This window comes from Pteropus vampyrus, unplaced genomic scaffold, assembly GCF_000151845.1.
Source record: "Pteropus vampyrus isolate Shadow unplaced genomic scaffold, Pvam_2.0 Scaffold69, whole genome shotgun sequence".
NCBI classification, from domain to species: domain Eukaryota; kingdom Metazoa; phylum Chordata; class Mammalia; order Chiroptera; family Pteropodidae; genus Pteropus; species Pteropus vampyrus.
This window is the reverse complement of record NW_011888850.1, coordinates 4,580,485-4,605,690: the sequence shown is the minus strand read 5'-3', so window position 1 is coordinate 4,605,690 and position 25,206 is coordinate 4,580,485. Positions and strand designations below refer to the sequence as shown.

The 25,206-nt window shown below is 34.1% G+C and overlaps 1 protein-coding gene and 1 pseudogene across 2 annotated transcripts in view; one reads left to right on the top strand and one right to left on the bottom strand.

Annotated features, from left to right (window-relative positions):
* TAX1BP1 (Tax1 binding protein 1) overlaps nt 1-24,486 on the bottom strand; it is a 68,159-nt gene extending 43,673 nt beyond the window's left edge. For both annotated transcript variants that reach the window (XM_011361704.2, XM_011361705.2), the window contains exons 1-5: nt 24,350-24,486; nt 18,039-18,204; nt 14,514-14,616; nt 9,634-9,821; nt 5,507-5,665 (exon numbers count right to left, since the gene is read on the bottom strand). In XM_011361704.2, coding sequence (XP_011360006.1) covers nt 5,507-5,665; nt 9,634-9,821; nt 14,514-14,616; nt 18,039-18,197 — 609 coding nt within the window. In that variant the 5' untranslated portion in view covers nt 18,198-18,204; nt 24,350-24,486. The remainder of the gene's footprint in view (nt 1-5,506; nt 5,666-9,633; nt 9,822-14,513; nt 14,617-18,038; nt 18,205-24,349) is intronic.
* LOC111740914 lies at nt 11,170-11,285 on the top strand (annotated as a pseudogene).
* Nucleotides 24,487-25,206: the final 720 nt, after the last annotated feature.

Here is a 25,206-nt window from a genome sequence, read left to right as displayed (position 1 = left end):
CACAAATTCATTCCAACGATAACTTGTGAGTCTTAAAATCTTTCTGGTACCCATAAAGTTACCTGTTAGCTTCTCAGCATCCAAGTCTATTTTCAAAAGACATGAAAACACTAAAGCAGGGATGTTTTTTCAGGTTTCTAGTTCTCATGTCTGAGGGAAGCATAAGCCTCTTTAATGTGGCTACGTCTTCCTTAGCATGAAAATGGCATCAAAGCCCCTTGTGTACATATAAAAAAAATAAGAATCATGCTTTAAGAAGAAAAAAAATTTTTAAGACTAAAATCTACAATACAATCTTTGAAAAACACTTGCAACTTAAGATAAATATTTGGTAAATATTTGCAAATCATACCAAAAAGGCATCATAATTCTAATATTAAAACACAAAAACTTAAAACAGATAAATAAGTGCACTACACTGTGCACAAAAAATGTGGGCAGAAGGTGATTAAGAGATCTGGCATTTCAGATTCATGCAGACTTCTCACCCTGCTCCTCGGTTGAAGAAACACTGCTATCATGAGCCACTATTACCAACTCTCCTCAAGTCGTAACTCTCAAAAATGAGCAACCAGAAAAGACTGTGACACTTATCTATGTAGCTAAACATGTACTAAAAATACATAAAGAGAACACACATTCTCATGTTTAAAAAAAAAGCCAAAATTAGTTCTGATTACAAATTAATACACATGAAGAAACCAGATACAGTGATCTCTGAAAATTACTTAGAAAAAAAGTTACAGTATTCTGGATTCAAATGCATACAGCAGTAAAATTTAGTAAATACCTGAATACTTTAAATAGCAAATTATTGGCAAAAGAATTGTTACTTCTGGAAACTGCTAATAGATTTTAAAATTAATCTTACTCAATTGAGTTAATCTGGCTTTTCTCAAACACTCTGCTTCTTGAAATCAACTAAATACGGAGCTATGAAGAGAGGTACACAAAATATAAATGTATCTTCTCTGATTTCTAGAAATTTAACAGACAAAAATTTAACTGACAACAACGTACAATAATAAACTGCCTTCATAGCATCAAAATAATGGGCTAAAAGGCAAAAATAAAATAAATAACAATAATTACGCAATTGTTCACTGTCCCCATAAAAACAATCTGTTTAAGTTCCAACTGTGTTGTTTTAGTAAACTAAACTGATTGAAATCACATATTATTTTAGTGGATTCATGTCAACTTAGTTTACATCTGTGAATTTAAACATTTTTAAAGATCAAATATTCATATAACCTCTTCAGTAATATACTTCAAATTTATCTTGAGAAAGCCTTATACTTTTATTCAAACAACAAAAACAAGAAATCCACTACAAAAATATCTAAAAAGAATACTGTTCATATTCCAAAAGGGCAAAGTTTAAATACAATAAAATGTAATGAAGACTAATTCTACTGTCAAAAATATGCCATGAGCAAAGAAACTTAAATTCTACCTTTCTAAGAGAACATCAGATCAAAGGATTAAGTGTTTTGGTTAGAGAGAAGAGAGTGAAGAAAGGCCACAAATACTACCTAATGTCTAAATTATTTCCTGAATGTGTATACACATTCCACAGAGAAATAATTTTAATGCCGGGTTGCATATATATTTTTAAAGAGATAAGGAATAAGAAAACACTTAGGATAGCATAATTTTACTTATGTTAAGTTGCCTTTTATTTTAATGAAATTGAATGGTTTACGTGTATTGTTATAATGATCTGTTACACATGAATACGTAACATGATACAATCAATGAAACAGAGAGCCCAGAAAAACACCCAAGCATATATGGTCAATAATTTACGACAAGCCAAAAAATATGTAACGGGAAGAGGATTATCTCTTCAATAAACGGTACTGACAAAACAGGATAGCCACAATCAAACGAATGAGAAGGGACCACTATCTTATACCATACACAAGAAACCAATTCAAAACAGATTAAAGACTTAAATTTAAAACTTGAAAACATAAACCACCTCAAAGAAAAAAACAGAGTAAGGTCCTTGACAAGCTCAATGGTTGTGGCAATGATTTTTTTAGATTGACATCAAAAGCGAAAATAAACAGATGGAGCTACATCAAACTAAAAAGCTTCTGCACAGCAAAGGAAACAAAAAAAATGAAAAAGTAACTTCCAAAATGGGAGAAAATATTTTCACATCAAATATCTGATATGGGATTGACATCCAAAAGTATATATAAAGAATTCACACGACTCAATAGAAAAAAAAATCGAATTTAAAAAGGGGCAGAGGAATGGAACCCAAAGACAACATGCAAATGGTCAACAGGCATTCGACATCACTAATCAGAAAAATGCACATCAAAACCACAATGGGATATCACCTCACATCTTTTAGAATGTCTGTCATCAAAAAAACAAGACAGTGATGGAGAAGATGTAGAGAAAAGGGAACCCTTATGCATTGTTGGTGGGAATGTAAACTGGTGCAGACACTATGGAAAACAATAGAGGTTCCTCAATAATTAAAAATAGAACTACCTTATGACCCAGCAATATACCCACTTCTGGGTATATATCCAAAGGAAATGAAAACAAGAATGGAAGAGATATCTGCACTTCTATGTTCAGTGCAGCATTATTCACAACAGTCAAGATATGGAAAAAACCTAAGTGTCAACAGCTAAATAAAGGTATGGTACAGTATCTAAAATACAATATTTAGTTATGATAAAGATGGAAATCTTACCATTTGCAACAATATGGATGGACCTTCAGGGTATTGGGCTAAGTGAAATAAGCCAGACAGAGAAAGACAAACACTACATAGTATCACTTTTATTGTGAAATACAAATAAAAAGTCAAACTCGTAGAGAGTAAAAAAGTGGTTGTGAGGGGATGGGAGGTAGGGGAAGTAGGGAAAGACTGATAAAAGAGTATAAAGTTTCAAGTATAAGATGAATTAGGTCTGAGGATCTAATGTACAACATGGTGGCTACACTTAACACTGTAACTGAAATATGCTGAGAGAGAATTTAAGATAAATCAGAACTGATGAATGTGTTCATTAACTAGATGGGAAGAATCCCTTCACAATGTATACATATATCAAATCATGACCTGCACTTTAAATATTTTACAATTGTGTCAATTATACCTCAATAAAACTAAAAGAAAAATAAAAAATATATTCAATGTCTTATGTAATACAGTATAAAAATATTTCATCTTACACTTGTCTTAATCCATACAAAGATGAGCTAGTTCAAAGTACATAAATGTACCTATACTTTAGAAACAAAATATAAACTATTACTAACAAATAAGGTGCAAAATAAAAATAATTGGCTTTAAAGAAATTTATTACTATATACACATAAGTTATAACCATCACCCCCTACACATTAAAATTACACTTTTATGTCTTTTTTCTCAATGACAATAAAAAAAATTCAATGATGTCACAACTTCAAAATTGATTTTTGGCAATTCCACATGAAATATGTATTTAAGCAATTGGGTTAATTCCATATATTAAGCAGCCCAAAACTGGGTATCCAATGCAATGATAAAGGTACAGAGAAGAGAAAACCAAAAATATAAAGATAGTTGAAGAGGTCCATACTAGCCAGAGCCACCAAAACATGAATGAATGGCCTTTTATGTTTTCTCACTCCTATATATACTATAGCTGTGGTTAACTCCCAAATGCTGGTAACATCTCAGTGTACCAAACTTAGTTTGTGAAACTTAAGAACCAAAACAATATGAATATATAAAACAGTTCATAACATGGTTTTATTGTCTAAGCAATATTGTTTTAGTAAGTATATCCATCATATACTATCCACATTAAAGAATATACTTTCTAAGTCTATCGGAATAAGCTTTTGATCTTGTCTATAGTATTTAACCCTTTGACAGCTGGACAGTAGAGAGAACCTGCGAGTGTTTAAATCTTAACTAATACTCGATGGGACCAGAGGCATGGCCTGATGTACAGGAGTAATTCCACACAACGGAAGGCATTCTGCCATTCCTATTCTCCCAATAATCCATTCTTTCCTTAGATTTCAAGGTGATCAGAGTCGAAACATCAAAGGCCACGTTTCAGGGTATTCTTCATCTCGGGCTAAGTACATGCTGCAATGGGCCATTTTTGTGAGTCATCTTCTATCTCACCTCTACTCTTTTGGCTTGTAATACAGTGAAAAAAGTTGGCATTCCTATCTGGAAACTGCCAAATCCAGGTTCAAATAATAAATGTGTGAAGAGTAGAGAGAAAAGAGTAAATAACTACACAAGACAGAAAGGGAGTTAAAACAATTCAATAAAAAACTTAGCTGAATGTACTAATAAGGCAGGCACATATGAGATTTTATATTTTAATATTTAGTACATCTACTTAAAAAGTTCAAATAAATAATTCCTTAGCCAAACAGAACATTCTGATCCTACTACAGGATACTTCTACTGCAGCATACCTCTACTGGAGAATTCCAAGTGTTCCCCAAGAGTAAAATTGGGAGAATAACTGCAGATTTTAAATTAAAAAGGCTAAAGGTAATAAAGACAAAAGATTTTACAGATGTTTATAAGGAGATTTACAATTGTACATGCTCCAACTCAAAAAAGCAATCCTCAAATAGAACAAGGCAAGAGAAATCTTTTCAGGATTTAAGCCCTATTGGACATCTCAGCACAGGTGTGCAATATACAACCACTCCACTGGAGTATAAAATGGTTGAAATTACTGCACTCATCGTTCAAATTACAATTATTAAGCAACTGCTCTGGGCCCTGTTGAACAAAAGAATGGAACAAACCCCATCCATTGGGAACAATACATCAATCCTATCAATGGATATAGTGTATCCAATTAGTTATAAGTTAGATTGCGATATGTCAAAACAAATCGCTTTTCTTGTGAAAATATTAAATAAACAAATCAATGAGTAGGTGATTTCTTTTCCTCTACTTTTTTCAGCTAACTCAAATCCATTTGCATCTCTAAAGAAACCAGTTTTATACTTCTCTTTTTCTTAGCTCAAGAAACTGCACCAATATTAATTAGGTTTTTAGAATAATTTATAGAATTTCTCAAATCAAAGATTTTAAAATTTTGTCTAATACTGTATCTTATTTCACGGAATTCTACTTTCATGAAAAGTATTTTAACTACTTTATTCTACTTACCCTTTATTCAGTGTTTCTTATTGCTAATTGTATTTCCAGCCCCTCTCCCTCAAAATCAATCAAATATTCTACAATTATATGCAAAACATCTAGTAACACTTGTCAGGGACTACATCAAGTCTGAAATAAAAATCCAAAATTTTAATCATTTACAACATAAAAGAAGCTGTGGCAGAGGTTGACAGAAACTGACTTGTTCTTATATAAATATCTATCTAAATGTTACTGTTTTTCAACACATGGTTTTCACTCACTTTAACTGGTTCAGTTCTTGAAAAAATATGAGTTTCAGGCAGTATACTATGTCAATTCCAATCAGTTACACAAGACAAAACCAACCTTCTGCTCTGCTTGCAGTTGGTCACATCTTTCTTTTTCATGGTTAAGTTCTCTTTCCAGTCTTTCAACTTGTTCTCGAAGTTGTGTTGTTTCTTTTTCCAGAACGGCAATTAACTTTAACAGTTCTTCTTTTTCTTTCATAGTTTTCTCAATTTTCAACTATAAAACAAAAAACTCAAATTTCAAAAAAGCAAAAGAATTCATAGAAAGAACTTGTACATATTATCTACTTCACATCAATGAGCCTCTTTTAGCATTCAGTTAGAAAAATTCATGAATCATAAATTTAAACTTTCTTTTGGTTAAGCAAAGAAAAAACATTTAAAAAAATACAAAATTCCAAGACAAGAAAAAGCTAAAGAAATACACCACCAAAGAGCTATTACAAGAAATGTTAAGGGAACTTTAAAAAGGAAAAAAAAGATCAAAAATATGAATAAAATGGCAATAACTTCATGCCTATCAATAATTACTTTAAATGTAGATAGATTAAATGTTCCAATCAAAAGATACAGGGTGGGTGAATGGAGAAGAAAACAAGAACCTATACACATGCTGCCTACAAGAGACCCACTGCAGATCAAAAGACACACAGACTGAAAGTAAAGAGATGTAAAAACATTTCATGCAAACAGAAATAAAATGGTTGAACAACAATACTTATATCAAACAAAACAGACTTTAAAACAAAAACTATAAAAAGAGACAAAGGACATTTCACATATGACAGGCAAGATATGAAGCAACCTTAACGATGTCCATCAATAGACAACTGGATAAAGATGTGGTACATATATACATAACAAAAGATCACTCGGCCATATATAGAATGAGATCTTGCCATTTCAGACATTATGGATGGAATTAGAGGGCATTATACTAAGTGAAATAAGTCAGATAGCCAAAGAAAAATATCATATTTCATTTATATGTGGAATCTAAAAAAAATAAACAATCAAAACAGAAACAAACTCATAGATATAGAGAACAAACTGATGGCTGCCAGATTGGTAGGGAGGGGTCAGAGGTCTGGGTGAAAAGGGGAAAGGGATTAAGAAGTACAAACTGACAAAATAGTCAAGGGTATGTGAAGTACAGCATAAGGAACAGAGTAAATAATATTGTAGTAATTATGTATGATGCCAGGTGGGTACTAGACTTATCAAGGGGATCACTTCGTAAGCTATATAAACGTCAAACCACTATGCTGTGCACCTGAAACTATATCGAATGTCAACTCTAACTGAAAAATAAAGCAAAAAAAGGTACAAAATCAATGAATTTTATCACGAAATTGCCTGCTAGTTACTTTTCAAATCAACATTAAAAATAAGGCATAAAGTTCCCTAGTGACTTAATTCTGGGCTTTTCTCATCTTGAGTCAATAATCAAGAAAATGTGTACCTGTTCTTGAATGCAAATCTATGGGAAATCATTAAATCTTATCAAAAACATCCTCATATGTTATATAAGGCCTTCATCTATGGAATTATTAATAAAAGTTTTGGTTCTTTAAATAAGGTACTAAGGAATAAATTTCTATATACAATGGCCTCCATTTGGCTGAACTAAAACTTTATTATAAGTAAACACAAATTTTAGGACAAAACTACAGACTGTAAAAATACATAACTGATTCTTATGGGAACACTAATAGTTATTTAGTACAGGAAAATCTAAGCTCCAACATTCTAAAATTTACTAAATTAAGGGACCTAAAGTAGTAATAAATAAAATGGTTTATTTCTCTCACAGAATAAAATCATTGATTCTAATAGAGGAAGAATGGACACTAAGAGGAAAGAATTCACAAAGGAGGAATCATACATCTAGCCAAAAATGTCTTCCCCTCCATACAGGATCCATGATTAAAATAGCTTTTATGAAAGCTGAAGGATCAAAAATTTTTAGAATAACCCTTCTAACTCATTCATTACATCAAATGCAAATGACAGGAGTAAATGCCCTCAAAAGAGAAAAGTTTGTTTATTCGCTGAATTTTTTTTATACCTTACCTTTTTTTAAAAAATAATTTTGGCTGTACATTTTCTGCAAGCTTAAAAATAAAGATACATCTTGGCATAATGCAAAAGAAACATCATAAAAGAACCACTTTTTTCCCCAGTGATTCACTAACTGGCACATACTTTCTGAAGAGTTTACTGAACCTTAAGTAGAAATTTTTAAAAGGAATTCAAATTAAATAAAAATGTATGCAAGTCTAATTTTTGCCCCCAATTTTGTATTTTAAAATCTTTCAAGCACACAAAAGTTAAAATATGATAATGAACACCCATACACCCATAACCTAAATTCACTGATTAATATTCTGCCATGTTTATTTTATCTCCCTTTATACATAGTACTTATATTTATTATGTAATTTGGACTGGGGGGTGGAGAGGCCTACAGCATTTAATATGAAATTACAAACACTTCATCCCTGAGTACTCAGAGAAACCATCTTCTAATAAGAAGAGTTTCCTATTCGACCACTAACATTATAAGAGCTAAGAAAAATTAACAATAATTTTATAACATCCAATAAATAGTCCATAAAAATCTAGGATCTAGTCAAGGGTTCATACACTGAAGGATGTTTTCATTAATCACTTTTAATGTCAACAGTACCCAGATGTCTAATTTTGAGCAGGTTTACATAAAATCATTAAAGATTTTAATGAATGTAGAAATTTAAAAGACTTGTCCAAAACTGGTCAGAATATAAAAATATTTTAGCTCAGAAATATTTCCCTAAGAGAATACAATTAAAATTTTCTTTATAAAGTAACTTATAGGAGTAGGAAGAAGTGAAATAAATTGTGCATGTCCCGATTAGAAAAGGAGCAAGAGAGAAATGTAGATGCCAAATCGCCCATTTTTCTGTTGGAGGCCCTGAAATCGGGGTGGTCTAACAAGTATTCAAAAAGCTGCAATATAAACTATCCGCATTCTTCTTAAGAGCTGAGCTTGTTTCTGCATCTTTGACTAGCATTCGAATACCAGGCTAAATGTTTTAGTCACCCTATAAAAGTTACATTTCTCTATTTAAGATAAGAGAAGAATTTTTGGAAAGGGGAAGGGAAGATATGAAAGAATTCACAGTAAAAAGTGATTGGTTCCTTCTAGCCTTCTTAGTTCTACTGTCATTATTTTATCTATGACCTTTTTCCCTAGCCTCAGTTTTTGAAGGTAAATAAAATCAAAGGCATAAAATATTTATATATAAAAAAATCCATCTGAATATAAAGAAAAAGCAGTGACCTGCCACAGACTAAATATGAATATAAATTAAGCAAAAATGTATGCTGAACCAATTAAAGACACTTTTCACAGAAACTCGAAGGTAATGTTCTAGTTTAAGTTTAGGGTAAAGATATTGACATGTATCTTAAAATAAGAGTGTTCTATTTTCTTCTTCAATAACTACTAAATATTAAGACATAAGGCATTATTAGGCCGTCTACACAGTAAATTTCTAATGGAACCAATTTAATGACTCCAAAATTAAAAAAATATTAAGATGATGTTCACCTTTCTTTAATTATGGTTAATATAAGCTTATTTATTTGATCAGATGAACAAGGAAAAGAAATCATTCTAAAAATGCTCAACCTAAACTTAGAGACTGGGAAAGTTTCCCTGATTCATCACCATGCTTGGGACAGAGCACGCTTATGGTATAGTAAAATGAAGTTCACATCCAATTAGTCAGATTTATTGTTTTACACCACTTTCCCTCCAGTTTCACCCCCAAATCTGTACTATTCCACAATCAATGGAGTAGGCCACCAAAGAAGAAAGGTTAGTTTGAGAGAATATCAGGAAAGCTGTAGTTCTAAATTCTCTCAATGGTTATTTACTGCAGATCTACCATACACAAAATAATGAAAGACCCTAGGGACAGTCCCTGCCACAGTGAAATCAATAACATAATTGTGACAGAAAAAGTTTTAAAGTGTTTCAACAACAAGATGCTAAGCTCATTATTTTATTTAAAAAACATTTGATTTTTAGGTTGTACCCTCATATAACCTGCAAATTCTTAAAATGGCAATCATCACATGTCCTCACATGCTCTGGTCTTACAATGATTTATATAGCACCAGCTCACTGTTGGTACCAACCTCAAGAAGACCAGCTTTTGTGGTCACCACCAACATGTCAGAATTTCCTTCGTCTTCCATAGTAAGCAACTCTTCAACTGGAGAAGCAGCTCGAAACTGGAAAGGTGTACTTGCTCCTCGAATTTCACCCTTATAGGTAACGTAACAAAATTGATAAAACTCTCCATCATCATTTGGAAGGTAATACCCTAAGAGGAAGTTAACAAAAAATATTATGAAATTAGTGTTATTTCTATGTAATTTAACAATACTTGCCATCTCCTCTCATTCCTAAACCTGTTCTAGGCATTTAGGATATCTTTCCTCCTATCTTTCATAAGTGATCAAAACTAGACTTTCTTCCCTTAACCTGCCTAAATTTTTCCTTAGTCTTAAGTTTATACTCCTAGAATATCCTTTCCCCAAATCTTCCCTAGAGCTAAAGTAACTTATCTGGGAGAGTCAAGTATGTAGTTTTCAATGAGAAAGAAGCTAGAAGAGTGAGAGAAGAAATCAACATAAAAATCTAGGAGGACTGGGGGTGAGAATGCCATTTAAAGAAATCTGTCAAATTTGACAATCACTACATTTAAAGGGGGAGATATTAACAATAGGAATAGACTACGTATGTGAATTGTGTAAAGTCGGAAAAGAGGATGAGGTCCACTGGTGCTGTAGAACAAAAATAAGCTTTGGAACTACATGGATTAATTCTGGAATTCCACCTCTACCACTATTATTTACTTAACCTCCCTGAAGCCCAGTAAAATAGACATGAAGCCAACTACCTGAGTTCCAAAGTATAGATAATGTATTCATACCATCTAGCTCACTATCTGACAATTTGTTTAATATTTGTTCCTTCTCTCAACTCAATTGTTACCCTCGCTTTTAAACTTTGCTGGATTATCTTAGCTCAAAATTAATCTCTCTCCTCTCCGAAGCTCCCACTGCATTTTTCTCATTTAAAATAAGCTCCACAGTATACGCTGCATTACTATTCATTACACGCGTGCTTTATATCCTATATCAAGACCTCAAGAAATACTGAGGGCAGATATATAATAAACATAAAAATTCTGGAATCCTCCAGAATGACTTGTAAAAATGAAGCATTCAATGATTGTGAAATGAACATACAAAGATGAATATATTCACCGTACACCTTGGATAGTAATATCTACCCAGAAATCTGTAATCACTATGCCTGCTATTCTTTCGTACCTTAAAATTTTCAAACTCCTTATTATGATATCTACTTTACTTTATTTTATTATTTTAAAAAAATAGCCTTTTCCCTTAAAAACAAGGAGGAGCATAAAAAAAATACAAGATTGGCCTAGAACATATTCTGGTGCTTGAAAATAAGAAAGAAGTCCTTAAAAAATAATTATGGAAGGAAGGGAATGTCCAAAAAAACACATAACTTTGCAAATGGCCGCTAGGCTTACTTAAAAAGTTTAAAGAGAGGACATGGTTCCATAGTGTAGCAGTTAGCAAGTCTGCTTTACAGGCAGAAGGTCCTGGGTTCGAGCCCCAGTGGAGACACCGTCCATGGTCTACGGCCATGCCACCCTGAACAACCCCAATGTCTGATCTGAGAAGCTAAGCAGGGTTGGGCCTGGTTAGTACTTGGATGGGAGACCACCTAGGAAGACCAAGTGCTATAGGCATAAATAATAATAAAAAATAATAGTAATAAAATAAAAAGTTCAAATAGAAATCAAAAATATACTCAAATCAGTTCCGATATTATGACATTAGAAATTCTACAAACTAGGTATTAAAAGTATGATATTTTAAAATCTCAAAAATACTAATACCATAGCCAAAGAAAGCTAAACCAACCTGAGCAACAAAGCCATGATAGTATTAGACTTTATTCTATAGAAGAAAATAAATATCCGTAAGTACATGAGAAGGAGACTTTTCCTAACATAATTCCAACTAATAAATACAAGGACTGAAAATAGAAAAGCATCATTAGGCAAACACAACAATGCTGTTTCAGACAAGATCCAGTGATGGACACTAAAATTTGTGGGTTAAAGTCTGAGGAGAAACAAGGTATTTCCTTAGTTTCAAAGTAGCTCCCCAATAATATTACCAAGAGAAAACTACTAACTCTACAGTAAAGAAACCCAGCAGACACCACCTTAACCATATGATCAAGATTAGTATCACCAGTAATAAGATATATGGATATCAAGTACTCCCTGACACAATGTACTAAAAAGGGTACAGCATTTCTTCTGTGGTATTCTTCCTGAAAATGTATAACCTAGATCTAATTATAAGAAAGCCATCAGACAAACCCAAAATGAGAAACATCCCACAGGAAAAAAAAAAACTGAACAGACTGAACGGTACTCTTCAAAAATGTAAAGGTCATGAAAGACAAGGACAGAATGAGGATTATCACACAATGGAGGAAACTAAGAAGACATGACAACTAAATGTGGGATTTTGGACCGAATACAAGAAAAGAGAAAAAGAGAAATACAGAGAAAAAGAACAGTATTAGGAACACTGGTGAAATTTGAGTAAGGTTTATACTTTGGTCCATAGTACTCTACACCAATGTTAAACTCCTGGTTTTTAAAATAAATGTTCATTGGTTATACAAGATGTTAACATTAAGAAAAGCTGGGAGAGTATAGGGAAAATTCTGTGTACTATTTTTGCATCTTTACATCTAAAATTATTTCAAAATATAAAGTTTTTTAAAAATATGAAGGTACATCTGGTGATATATTTTTTAAAGTTTTTAAAAACCCCACCCACCCTTCAGATAGCTACTCTTAAATCTATCAATCCATGGCTCAGTAACTTTGCAAATGGCCACTAGACTTATTTAAAGCTTAAATAGAAAACAAAAATATACTGTGACTAATGAGTTCTGATATCATGACATTAGAAATTCTACAAACTAGATATTCAAGGTCTGATATTTTAAAATCTCACAAATACTAAAAAATATGGTGCAAATACCATTTGCAGTACAAGATGTAGTTATTCAGAGTTGCAATTTAAAGCTATCTTAAAAAGGCTCTTGTAAGATTAATAACATTGAAAATAAAATAGGAAAAAATAGAAACCAAACTGAGTCAAATTTTATAGTCTGTGACATTAGCAATCAGTCAAATTATAATAAATAAATGAGGCAAACAATTACATTTATGTATTTTTGTTAGTTGTTTTAAATTTTGCATTTCAGGATTCTCATGACTCATTCATAAAATGAGCAAAGTGATTTGGATTGTGCTTAAAATCCCTCCTACATCTAATAGTCTATGGCTAAGTTTTTCATGACTATCTTGACTTCTCTATATAACAAACTAATTCTAGGGAGGGAGAGACTTTTATGTGTCAATTTCAAAGTAAAAATTAACATAAGTTTTCAAAAACTTGTAAAACTTACTGCACTTATACTTAGCTCCCATGAAAATGCTTTTAAAGTATAAACATAAACTAGGTGTCTTTTTTATTGGTTTTACGCTTTTTGTTAAGTCGCTAAAAAATAAATGCATTAGTCACTATAACAAATTCAGAAAATTAACTATTTATTATAAGACTAACCACATTAAAAATGACTGGAAATAAACCACAGCTTTTAAAAACAAATACTGTAATAATAAAATTACTTCCAATATGCACTCTTGAATTTGATTATCTTTAAAAAGGACTAAGAATTAAAAGACAAACTACACATATAATTTGTAGTATTTCTTAATCCATAAAACCTGAAAACCTAAATCTTTGCCTATATTACAGTACAAATTTTTCTCTGAATATTTGTTTCTTGACACAGCATATGAGGAAATGTTTTTATATATGCAAGCTCCGTGTGGTCCACATTGCCAACCGATGTCCACAAAAACATATACAGTATGAACCTCAGAATAAAGTTTAAAAAAAAAACAAAAAAACCACCAAAATCCAAAACACTAAACACCAAATGCTGGCAAAGATGTTGGACAACAAGAACTCTCAATTATTGCTGGTGGGAATGCATATATAGTTCAGCCACTTTGGAAAACAATTTGGCGGTTCCTTACAAAACTAAATATACTCTTAACAAATGATCCAGCAATCATATTCTTTGGTATTTACGTAAATGAGATGAAAACTTACATACACGCAAAAACTTGTGCATAAATGCTTATTACTTACAACTGCCAAAACTTGGAAACAATCAAGATGTTCTTTAATAGATGAATGGATAAACAAACTGTTACATCCATACAATAAAATAGTATTGGTTTCCTTTGTAATTCTATGAATTTTGTGTATTATACTGACACAGAGTTTATTAGTTTCACCAGACTAAAAAGAATCAATGGCATAAAGACTAAGAATTTGCTTTAATACAACCCAAAGTCAGTATAATTATAATACAAAATCACTCTACAGCGAATCCTGTGACAGATTTCCAAATATGAGTATTTTTTTAAAACTGTATATAATAAAGATAAAAATGAATTTTATATTAATCACTTATATCCATTTTATAGGCAACTCTCCCTAAAGAATCAATATAACTACTCTAAATACTGTTAATCATCTTTATGGCTTTCATGTAAAATATTTTTCTCACCTCTAATTTGTTATGTTATGCTAATATCAGTAAAGGCATTGTTTTCTCATCTGAAAAAAATCATCAAAAGATCTGAAAAGAAACCAACTCTTCAATGAAGGTTAACGAGCAAAAACCTTTGCAATGTCTACATAAAAATACCATGTGGCCTACACTAGATATTTACATTCTTAAGACTTTTGCTAACCAAATGTTTCAACTGTGAATATGCCAGATATGCCTAAGTAGATAATTACAATGGTATACATTTTTAATGGCAATAAAATATCTAATTTCATCCAGTTCTGCAATTTTCTATTCATACCTTGAAATGCTAATACACAATTGACTGTTGATCCTTCTACATAATTTTCAGGCATAGGGGACCATAAAAATGTATAATAATCACGAGCAGTACTCCATCCAACCTAAAACAACAAAAACATGGATATTATTAAATAAGTTAACATTAGAGTGATATCTTACAGCATATTGTTTTTTACTGCATCCTAAAGACATGTGTTAATATGTTTACAATCATAGTATTTTAACAAGCATATCAAATTCTAGGATTTTATTAAGCTATAATCTAATACTATAAAAATCTATATAAATTGAACAGTTGAATTTCTACTATATATTAAAATGTAATCTGATATCTAATTTTTCAAGGAAAATCTTAGTACCAAATATGAAAACTTATGTTTTGCTTAAAATTCGAATTCACTAAACATGTTTTTAAAACTTATTTTATGCCTGAAATTTAAGTGTTTAATTAGATTCCCCCTCCCCCTTAAATCCACTAACTTCATTAATCTCTCATTTTTAGCAAGTCTTGCCTGCAGCAAATTGGTAAATTTTTTAAAAAGGTCTTTATGTTTGCATATACGAATAGACCACTTACGTCCCACCTAACTCCAAAACACTGTTCAACTTAGAACATGTTTATATACATTACATATTTATCTGTATTTTCCAGATGGACTGTACTGTATTAAACACCTATCAGAGACATTTAAAACATGTTAAATATCCATTTGCCAGTAATATTACAAGAAATTATGAATGTCCGGAGTTAGATTATACATGTTCTATAATTCTGATTAACCTAGGATTAAAGATTACCAAATACTGAAGTAGGAGGAATCTTAGCAATCTTTAGTCTCTAAAGGAGTGTTTTCAAACTGTAGGTCACGGACCCAGTAGGAATTCACATTATCAATTTAGTGGTTCATTACATTTTTTTTTTGACATTTATTTTTTAATTATATAGAATTCAAGAGTATCAGAGTGCATGAAGGCTAAGCATTGATTCATGAAAATTTGTTTCAGGTGTATTTACAAGAAACTATGCTGATTCGAATCACAGAATTCATTTATTTCTGTGTGTCATGGTCAAAACTATTGAAAGACACTATAACATTCATCTCTTTACAGATAAGAAGCTTAAGGAATCTAAGGCTTGAGTTTTTCCTCAGAATCGTTAGAAGGATTAAATTAGATGAACATAAAAGCAGCACTTAAGAGTGCCTGACCCATGGTAAGAACTCCATAAGTGGTAGATTTTGTACGCACAATATACTGTAGTGATTAAGAGCATGTAACGATTAAGGAATTAAGCTCAGACTGCCAGAAAAAAATCTCTTACTAGCTATGACTTCAGACTAGTTGTATGTATGTTAAATGAGATAATCCCAGTTTAACACTTAACACAGTGCCTTGCATATCAGTGTTCACTAAATGTCACCATTCATTAATATCCAAGGACACAGAGACTTAAGGACAGTGATCTTGACTCTACAATGTTCTGTCCCTCATTTCATATCCCCTAATGTTTCTACCAACTCTTAAAAAGAGCCCATCTATAATAAAGTTTGTCCCTGTCCATACGCTAATCTTGAAAGAAATACTATCTACAGCCATATCGTTCTTGAAAAAAATCTCCCTACATGAATAGGTTCTATCCTGGGCAAGGGAGACAAGAGAAGGGCTGAGTGTGCCATTTATTTGTGATGGCTGACACACAAAAATGCTAACAACACAATTACAGATTTCTGATTCAAGTGACACCGGGAATAACAGTAACAGATAGTTTACTGAATGTTTGTTTTGGAGTAAATATGACTATCCTCATCTCAGAAACTAAGAAACTAGGAAAAGGCCAGTAGATGGCAGAGTCAAGATCTGAACCTGAAGTTTAAGCTCTAAACCACCAAGACACTACTCACTCTTCCGTCAAAATATAAAATACTCTCATACTTTCTGAAATTCCACTTTCTTCCTTCCAACACGGAGTCTATATACCTACATTTGCAAAGACTTCCCACTGCCGGGAAGAAAAAAGCCTACAAACTGTTTAGCCTAAAACTGAAGGTCTTCCTTTCTTACTTTGAATATACCAACCCAATAGATAGAATGAAGCTTAATTCCAACCCTTCTCCCTCCACTTCCCTAAATGAAGCTAACGTTCTAGTTATACTGACTCACTATCACGAACATTCTCACCTCTATGCCTTTGCTTGTAACATTTTCCCGACAGCAATGCCCTTCTCTCAATCTCAATTCCCCGTTCAATTCTTCCTCTCTGACCCACTATTGCAGAAAACACTACTTCTCCGTCAGTATCTTTAACTTGAAACCCATACCTCACATGTCAAAACTGATACACTGATTTCATAAAATGCTTATCAACGCAACTGCATTTTAGAATTTGACAAGCCTAACACACACACACACACACACACACACACACACACACACACTCTCTCTCTCTCTCTCTCTCTCTCTCTCTCTCTCTCTCTCTCTCTCTCTCTCTCTCTAACAGTAAATAGTTCCTCTATCCAGCAACATCGAGGAATGAGAGATTCAAATAGGAACTGAAATATTAAATGATTAAATGCCAAAAATTTTGTTTTGTCCAATATAGGTTTTCAGCCCTCCTCACTATTAGGCTGGACTTTCACTTCTGAATATTCTCAGTGCACCTCATTCTAACCACTATTCATTTCTTTCTGCTTTGCTGTTTACCTTATACAACCCAAACTATCAAAATTTCGAGACCATTAAAATCATATCTAAAATAAACTGATTCTGAGAATCTAGAGTAAACCAGGAAAAAAGTTTTATTGTTTAAACATTTATAACATTATTTTGACTGCTCAAAATAATTATTTTTACTTTCTTCTTTTATGTTTTGGTTCTTCACTACAGTCTGAAGAGTTAAAATTACCAGAAAACCTACCTCCAGCACAGGAAGCACCAGTGTGATGATAGTCTCAACGTAATTTTCAAGCATATGTTATACAAAATGACTGGCAAAATATAAGAAATGGGACTCCTGCCATCAAAGAATTTACAAGTCATATAAAACAGAACAGTCTCATAAAAGTGTAAGACAGTATGAGCAATATTTAAATATAGGAAAATAGAAGAGATAACAACATGGTTGTAGAGCTATATGAAATTATAAATGACTAGAAAAGATAGTAAATGATATAGTAACCCAAACAAACAGATCTTTTTTCAGGTGAGGAAGGGAGAAAATGGAAAAAGAAGAAGATTCTGAAAAATTTTTCACAGGACCTTGAATAAAGTTATTAACCTTTTGATAATAGAGAGGAAAGCCTGCATTGAAGTTCCCAGCATTTGTTGTATACTATCTTCAACTGTTAAATATTTCATTATATAAAATGTTTGCATTTACAAATGTAAATGTTCTACATTTGACATTTTCAAAAATGACCCTTAATATAGTGACAAGGCTAGTATAAACTACTGATCAACCTGTTTAAAAAAAAAAAAAAAAAAAAGAGTACCCAGATGAAAGAAATATGCAGACAGTTTTTCTTACCTTGAATATTCCAACCCAATCTTTTGGATGTGGATGGATATATGGAGTTAAGGTATAATGACACTCCAGGTGTATATTAGGAAGATAACTCTTGGCCACATTTTGAAAGATGACATGGGCAAAGTTGGAAGTCTGTGGGACTTCTTGAAAGGATGTCATTGTGAATCTGAAACAAGTGAATCACACAAATTGAATAATCCTATCTAAGAAAAACTTACAGCTTCAGAAAATATGTATCACTGAATGCAAATTACATATATATTTACGTCATAATTTTTTGAAAAGACATATGCTTCTGAATACTAGAACTCCTCCTTAAAAATGAGATTAAATGTAAAAACAGAAAAACCAGGAAGTAATTTCCATATGGCTCAGAAAGTTGCATAGGTGTTAAAAAAATCTAAAAACCAATATCAAACCATCAACTCTACTGAAAAGTTTAGCTAGCTAGCCCTCTGCTTCTTTTGTAACCAAGAGGTTCTATGTTGGACCCTTGAACTTCATTATTTTCCTCCCTAATCTGACATTCCATCCTCCTCTAGGTTCTAGGTTCCTTTGCTAATCTTTCTGTGCCTGTATTCCTGACCCATCTCCATGATCCTCCCCCAACCCCCAGCAGCTTCCCTCAACCTTGGCTACATATTAGAATCATTAGGGATCTTTAAAAGAAAAAAAAGACAATGATGACTGTCTGGAACTGGGTGTGTATACTCATCTTTCTTTTAAAGTCTCCCCAAGTAATCTTAATCCGGTATGTGGCCAGAACAAAGAACCACTAATTATACTCTGACTCAACTCAACAACATAGGTCTCCATTATCATCTCTCACTCATTTCCACAGATGCCCAGACCCATCCCATCTTCTTTGACTTCTGGTACACACTTGTTCAGATCCCTCAAACCACATAAAATCGCACCTGGCCTACTTGAAATAGTTCAGCCTATTTTGTCCTCTCTGCTTATACCAATTCTACCCTTTCATTGTGGGTTCAATGACCCTGCCTTGACTTCCAGTATTCATATTTTTTCCCATTGATTTCCACATACTTACTGATTAAAATAAACACACATTTTTTTAAATGTATAGTGTCAATTAAATACATACTGCAGAAAATCTATTATGGATTCAGTAAATGCTTACTGGCTTAGTGAACACCAAGAACTGGATAGCAGATAAATGGTTAAAGCAGACTATGAAAATCTACAGGATCCAAATTTTTCCCATATTTTGTACTCTACTATTGAGAAAAAGGATATGACTGAGGATTTACTCTAAAAAGCCATGGATACACTGTGTCACCGGCTCAGTACAATCACTGATTCTACTGTACACTTAAATTATAACACTGGCCCTATGGCACCAGCTTCTGAGTCATCAAAACAGGATTCTCTGTAATAGGGAAAACTGGGTCAAGATTTTTGCTAACCAAATTAATCTAGTTCACAAACCAATGAAGTTTCTACAAGGCAAGCACAGTGGTAAGACTCTACTCGTATTTTAACAATTATTAATAAGTCTTTATTATTAGGAAGATCTAAGATAATATGCTTTTACAACTGTTTCTTTTGCTGACCTGTTTGAAAATACTAAGGCAAATTTTTAAAGTTTTGAAATAACGAGCACCTTAGAAAATATCCACTTTTCTTCATGTATCTTCTCTGCTTCTGCTATGATCAAAGTACTGCTTTACCGAAACAATATAGTGGGTATTCCATAAAGAGACTGTCAACTGTGAACCTGGAAGCCACTGTGGTAGAATACCAGGTTAGTTGTCTATTAGACTCTTCGCACCTGAGGTTTCCCAGAATTCAGAGGTAAAAACAGTGCATTCAGTAGCGATCTTCCACTACTCTACACTAACAAAAAGGCTCTATAACCAGCAATCCTATTTCACAGAAAAACTGAACTGTCAATACTCCCCAATTGGTAACCCAAAACCTTCAGGAAAATGAAAAGGTAGCACTTAATAGACCCTGGGAACTCTGCCTAAAATAATTGAAGAGTTCTATTTGTTCCCTTGAATTGTCTAAACTAATCTGGGTTCAAGGGGATGTCATTATGCTCATGAAGTCACTAAAGATAATTTCTATGCAAGTCAGGGGTTTCATAAAGAAGGGAAAACCCCATCCAGATTTTGGTTTTGAAAAAAGTGTTCACTACTGGTTATAAAATACCAATAAGGGAAACTATAGCTAAATCAATTGAACCAGCTTCCAATAGATGCAACTACCTATATAACCTGAAGCAAGTGAATCAGTAATATACTTCTACAAAGAGAATAAATATTTAAGTTTCTCTGAGGAAGATATTCGGTAAGGAGAATAAGGCTAGTTTAGAATGAGTTTCCCATGTTTTTAATTAGAAGCGGTTTAAGAATGAAATTTTTTTAACACATTTCCTAAGGTCAACAAAATCAACAAACCTATAATTATGTTATAAAACAAGGCAGTGGCATTTAAATTTTTAACCTCAAGTACAACAGTGATTTAAAAATCCATAATTCGCCTTACACTTTTACTTCATTGAAGTTTTTAAAGTATAAAATAGCATAGCATGAAAGTATACATGTGTTTATATGTGTATATATGCTTATAAATGCATCAAAAAGGACTCAAAAAGTACACACCATACACTTAGGTCTTTACTCATTAAGAATATTTTTAAAATGACTTCTGACTATATTTTTCTCAGAATATATAATATTTTCATTCTTTTAAGCAAACATATTAACATGAAATTTCCTTTTAAACTTTCTGCCCAAAATTCAAGTTTCTTAAAGAAAACTTTAACATCAGACTTTAAATATACGCATGATGCCTATATATCTAAAGAGTAATCTGACAAGTGCTCATCCTAGTAATAATCTTCATTAATCCCTCTCCAACAATAACTTAAAAATTTCGATGTGATTACAACTATAGAAATTTTACAAGTCATTCCACTCATTACTTTCTTACTTTTTTTATTAAATTCCAATATATCTTCTAGTGGTAAAGCAGTAAATGCGGATAAATGTAATCTGAATGTAATTACAACACGTATCAACCCACTCTACACAGTAAAATTAAGTTTCTAATTCCCATTCAGTTCTTGTTTCACTCCTCACACAGATAAGAGTGAAAAGATGGGCATGCTTACAAAAATACTGAAATTCACTGAGAATGCCAATGTATCGAGATGATCCACAGGCTGATTAATACACTAAGTATGCTCGCACGCACGTAAGTGCACTCACAACCACCCTGTGGGAAGTAATGTGCAAAGTCACTGCATCACCTTGTGGTAATGGTTGGGAAGTGTAGCTTCACAAACATCATGAGAAAAAGAACTGTATCTCACTCAGCTGGAGAAGGGAAATATAGCCCCCACACACAAAGGTAAGTGGAAGCAGCTTTACCACCAAATGTTTCTTCCCATTCTCTAAAGTACATCTCCACGGTACATTCCATTCTCTAAAGTACAAACATGGGTACATCAAGATGCAAGCCAAGGCTAAGTAAAAATTTCCCAGTCAAGAATTAAAGGAACCATAACTTAGGCTGGGAAACAAAGTCTGAAATGCATACACGTGCTGTCTGCAGTGCCCTCCTTCCATGTTTCCTAATGTATTCCCTAAAGTTCTAACATCTCCAGAGTTCCTTTTTAATGTGTTATGCTGTAAACTTCATACTATAAAGTCTTTGGTCCAAAATCCAATTTGTTTTTTGGGGGAGTCATCAGTATTTGAAGATAAACAATATGCACTGGGCATTCAGTTAACTAGCTAAAATAGATTTGGGAGAAAAAAGGCATTTCAAAAGTTATCTTTACTTCCTCCTGTTAGAACTTATCAAGCCCAAAACAGATCCGGCTTTTGTGATAGTATTTTTCCAGTGGCTCCTGTAATTCAGTTTACATGACTAGCCCAAATATGTAAGCCTTAGTTAAAGTAGAAAACGGATCATACAAAAACTTCTAAGCATTAAACATACAAAATCAAAATAAGTTTTAAATTTAAATATTTTATATAATTTGCCAGTTCTAACAATCAGAATTCAAGAAGAAATAGGAAATTTTGTTCTGTGTTATAGTATTATGGTGGCTGTATTTTTTCAAAGCCCTTATCAGTTAAACACGGTAAACTATGTGAAATATCCCGATGTCTCAGATTTGCTTTAAAAACTCCAGGGGAAAAAATGTGTTGGGGGAGGATTATAAAACAAGATTAGCAAAACAGTGGATCCTTCTACTGTTTGTTCTCCTCTTGTGCATGCTTGAAAATTTCCATAATAAAAGTTAGTAAAACCAGAGCAAATAAAGATTAGTAATAAATCTGGCTAACAGCGAAAGTTTAAATTTTTCAGTTAAAAATATTTTTTTATAATTATCTCCAAATTTCGGTCCTATAGGATACACAAATATCTGAAGGAAAAAATGTCTGACATTCGAATAGTTTCCAATTATTCATACTTTTAACGCAAACAAAGACTGTCAGCTGGTTTACAGGCCAGAAAAATGTTATTAGCAATCTTTCCGGACGGCAAGCCGAAGCAAAACCACCAATCCGTAAATCTGCACTTACAGAAGCCTATTTCCAGAATTCTTTGCAGGTGAATGGTGCTACACTCTGCCCAGGTGTTACACCACTTCTTACTTTTTAGATTATGTTAAAAGTTTATAAAACGCTATGATCTTGGCCCATATACATTAGAGGGGAGAAATTTTTTTTTCTTCCATTAAGGGTTTACTTGGGGCAAAATAAACTTTAAAAACCGTAAGTGCATACAGCCAAAATTTCACTTAGAAGTATCCAAATTCCAAAAACTACAATCCAATAAACTTCACTTGTGAGGTAATTCTCCCAAAGAAGTATAGAAAAGCATTGTTAGGATCTTTCATAAATATTTAACACCATTAAAAAGGTTGAAATTTAGAATTCCACAATACCTGTTATTTCGTTGAGGAAAAAGTATTTACTGGCTAATTCTACAAAAATGGCTGCACCGATAATGGATAAGTAGAAATCAAAAATACAGTAAAATGTTCTCTGAAGTTTTAAGAAGTCACTTCTAACAATCAAGTAAGCCCTCAAGAAATCAAATCCACCCTTGCCAAGAACAGAACAAAAGCCTGACCTCAGCCCTCCTCCATACCTGAATAGTACTTTGAGGGCAATCACCCTACTTTCAGAGTAGCAGATTACTCAAATAACTTCTTTAAATGCTTTTGGAATAGAGCCCCACAATTTTAATTAGTAACTGTGCAGTTTGCAGAAATTTTGCCATTAGAAGCATGCACAGTTGAAAACTTATCTTCCTATCTAAATCCCTGACGTAACAGTAATTCATAACTACTGTGAAACCTAAAACCCAATTTATGTAGAAAGTCAAATGTCAGTGTTTTTAAACAAAAGGTTATCAACAAGGTATTATACTTTTATCAATACACCCATGCGCACCCTAATCTTTAAACAAAGATGCTCCGAAGCGAGGAACGCTTTGTCAGGACTGTCCACACACTGCAGACCTGCGGGGTGCTGGGCTGGAGAAAGATTTGTGAAATCAAGAAAAGCTGCCTCAGCAAAGAAAGATGTGACTCTCGCCAAAAAAAAAAACCTCTGTTAAGATCCCTGGGGACACTCGGCGTAGGGACCATTCATAAACAGACGAAGAAAAACAGCATTAACTAACGCCATGACCCAGGTGAGATAGGAGATCCGGCCCGAGCAGCTAACCCCGCCCGCGGCCCCCCAACGTAAGCAGCGCAGGCAGTCTCCGCCTCCTTCTCCCCAAGCGAATCAAACCAAAACACGGGTTTCACTCCGCACGAACAAGCCCGGGCGTCCTTTCCGAACTCGACCTAGATGTCTGCCCAAGTTTCCCACGGCCACAGCACCCACCCTATCCTCAAAACACTCACCCTAGCGCTGAGCCTCGGGCGAGCCAGTTTCTTCTTTGGGGGTCCCCCCGGTCACTCGCCGCTCGCGCCCCATGTCCCCCTCCAGAGCCCACATTCCACACGCCTCCCCCAAATCGCGAAGGCCTATCTCGGGGCCTCCCCGCCGTGTGGGGCGGCCACTCGTCGCTTTTTCCAACTCCACTGCTAACCGAAGTCGCCCACAACCCCGTCACAATCCCAGTCCGGGAGGAAAGGTTTGTCCTCGGCAAGGAAAGCGTCGTCATTTGGCTGCATCATCACCACGGAGACCATTCCTGAGACCGGCCAGGCCCCTAGACTCTAGGAGCTGCGGGGGCGTCTCACAAGCCCGCAAAGGGTTCCAGCTGGAGGCCGCCCCGCACAGGGCGCTATGGCGGACGGGGACAGCGCTTACCAGTAAGGGGCTCCCGGACAGAGCGGGAGCCTTAGAGAGGTTTCCGAGCGTGAGCCGCCATCAGCCGCACAACCTCTTCCGCCACCACTGCCGGCCTCCAGCGACCGGCTACCCTCCCCCTTGGAGCCAGATGCCGGCGTACGCCACTTCCGTCCGCGGCACCGCCCCTTCCGCCGCCGCTGCCGCCGCCGTCTCCGGGGCCCTGGGAGCCGGGTCTCCCCCAGCCGGTCTCGCTACCAGCGGTTATCCTATTTACCCTTACGAGTCCGAACCTTTTCTCTCGATCCGGCTGCTCCTCTTTCTTCGGTCTTGTCCTTTTCGCTCAGAGACCTAGTCAAAACCAAACAGGGTCCGTTTGAACTTGCAGTTTTTACTTTTTAAATATTACTTCACCGGAAGGTTAAGCAACTTTCCAGTTAAGTGGTCAAGGGTAGCCGAGCGGCGTATTACCATGTCGTGTTCTTAAAAATCTGTCTAAGCGAATCCTTTCATTTTATAGATCAGAAAGTAAACCCGAGAAATGAAGTAAGCGACCACACCGCTGAGGCTGCGACCCCTACTCCTGTTGTCTCCTACTCCTGTTCTTATTTACTGTCTCTCCTAGGAGTTTTTCAATTCTAATGCTCTATGATTCTATTTCCTCTTGCTCCAGCAGTGGCCTCTTTCTGCCAGCACTTCTATGAGTGTTAACTGCTTTCGTTATCTGTGTTATTTTGTGTGTTGTGAATTTGTCCTGTATTTTCTTTTCAATTATAATTTATAAAATCGCTTTTGACTGTTAGGTTATCGTTTCCTATATTAGGCATTTAGTTTGAATCTTAACTCCGCAGAAGCAAGTGTGTTCTGTTCATCATATT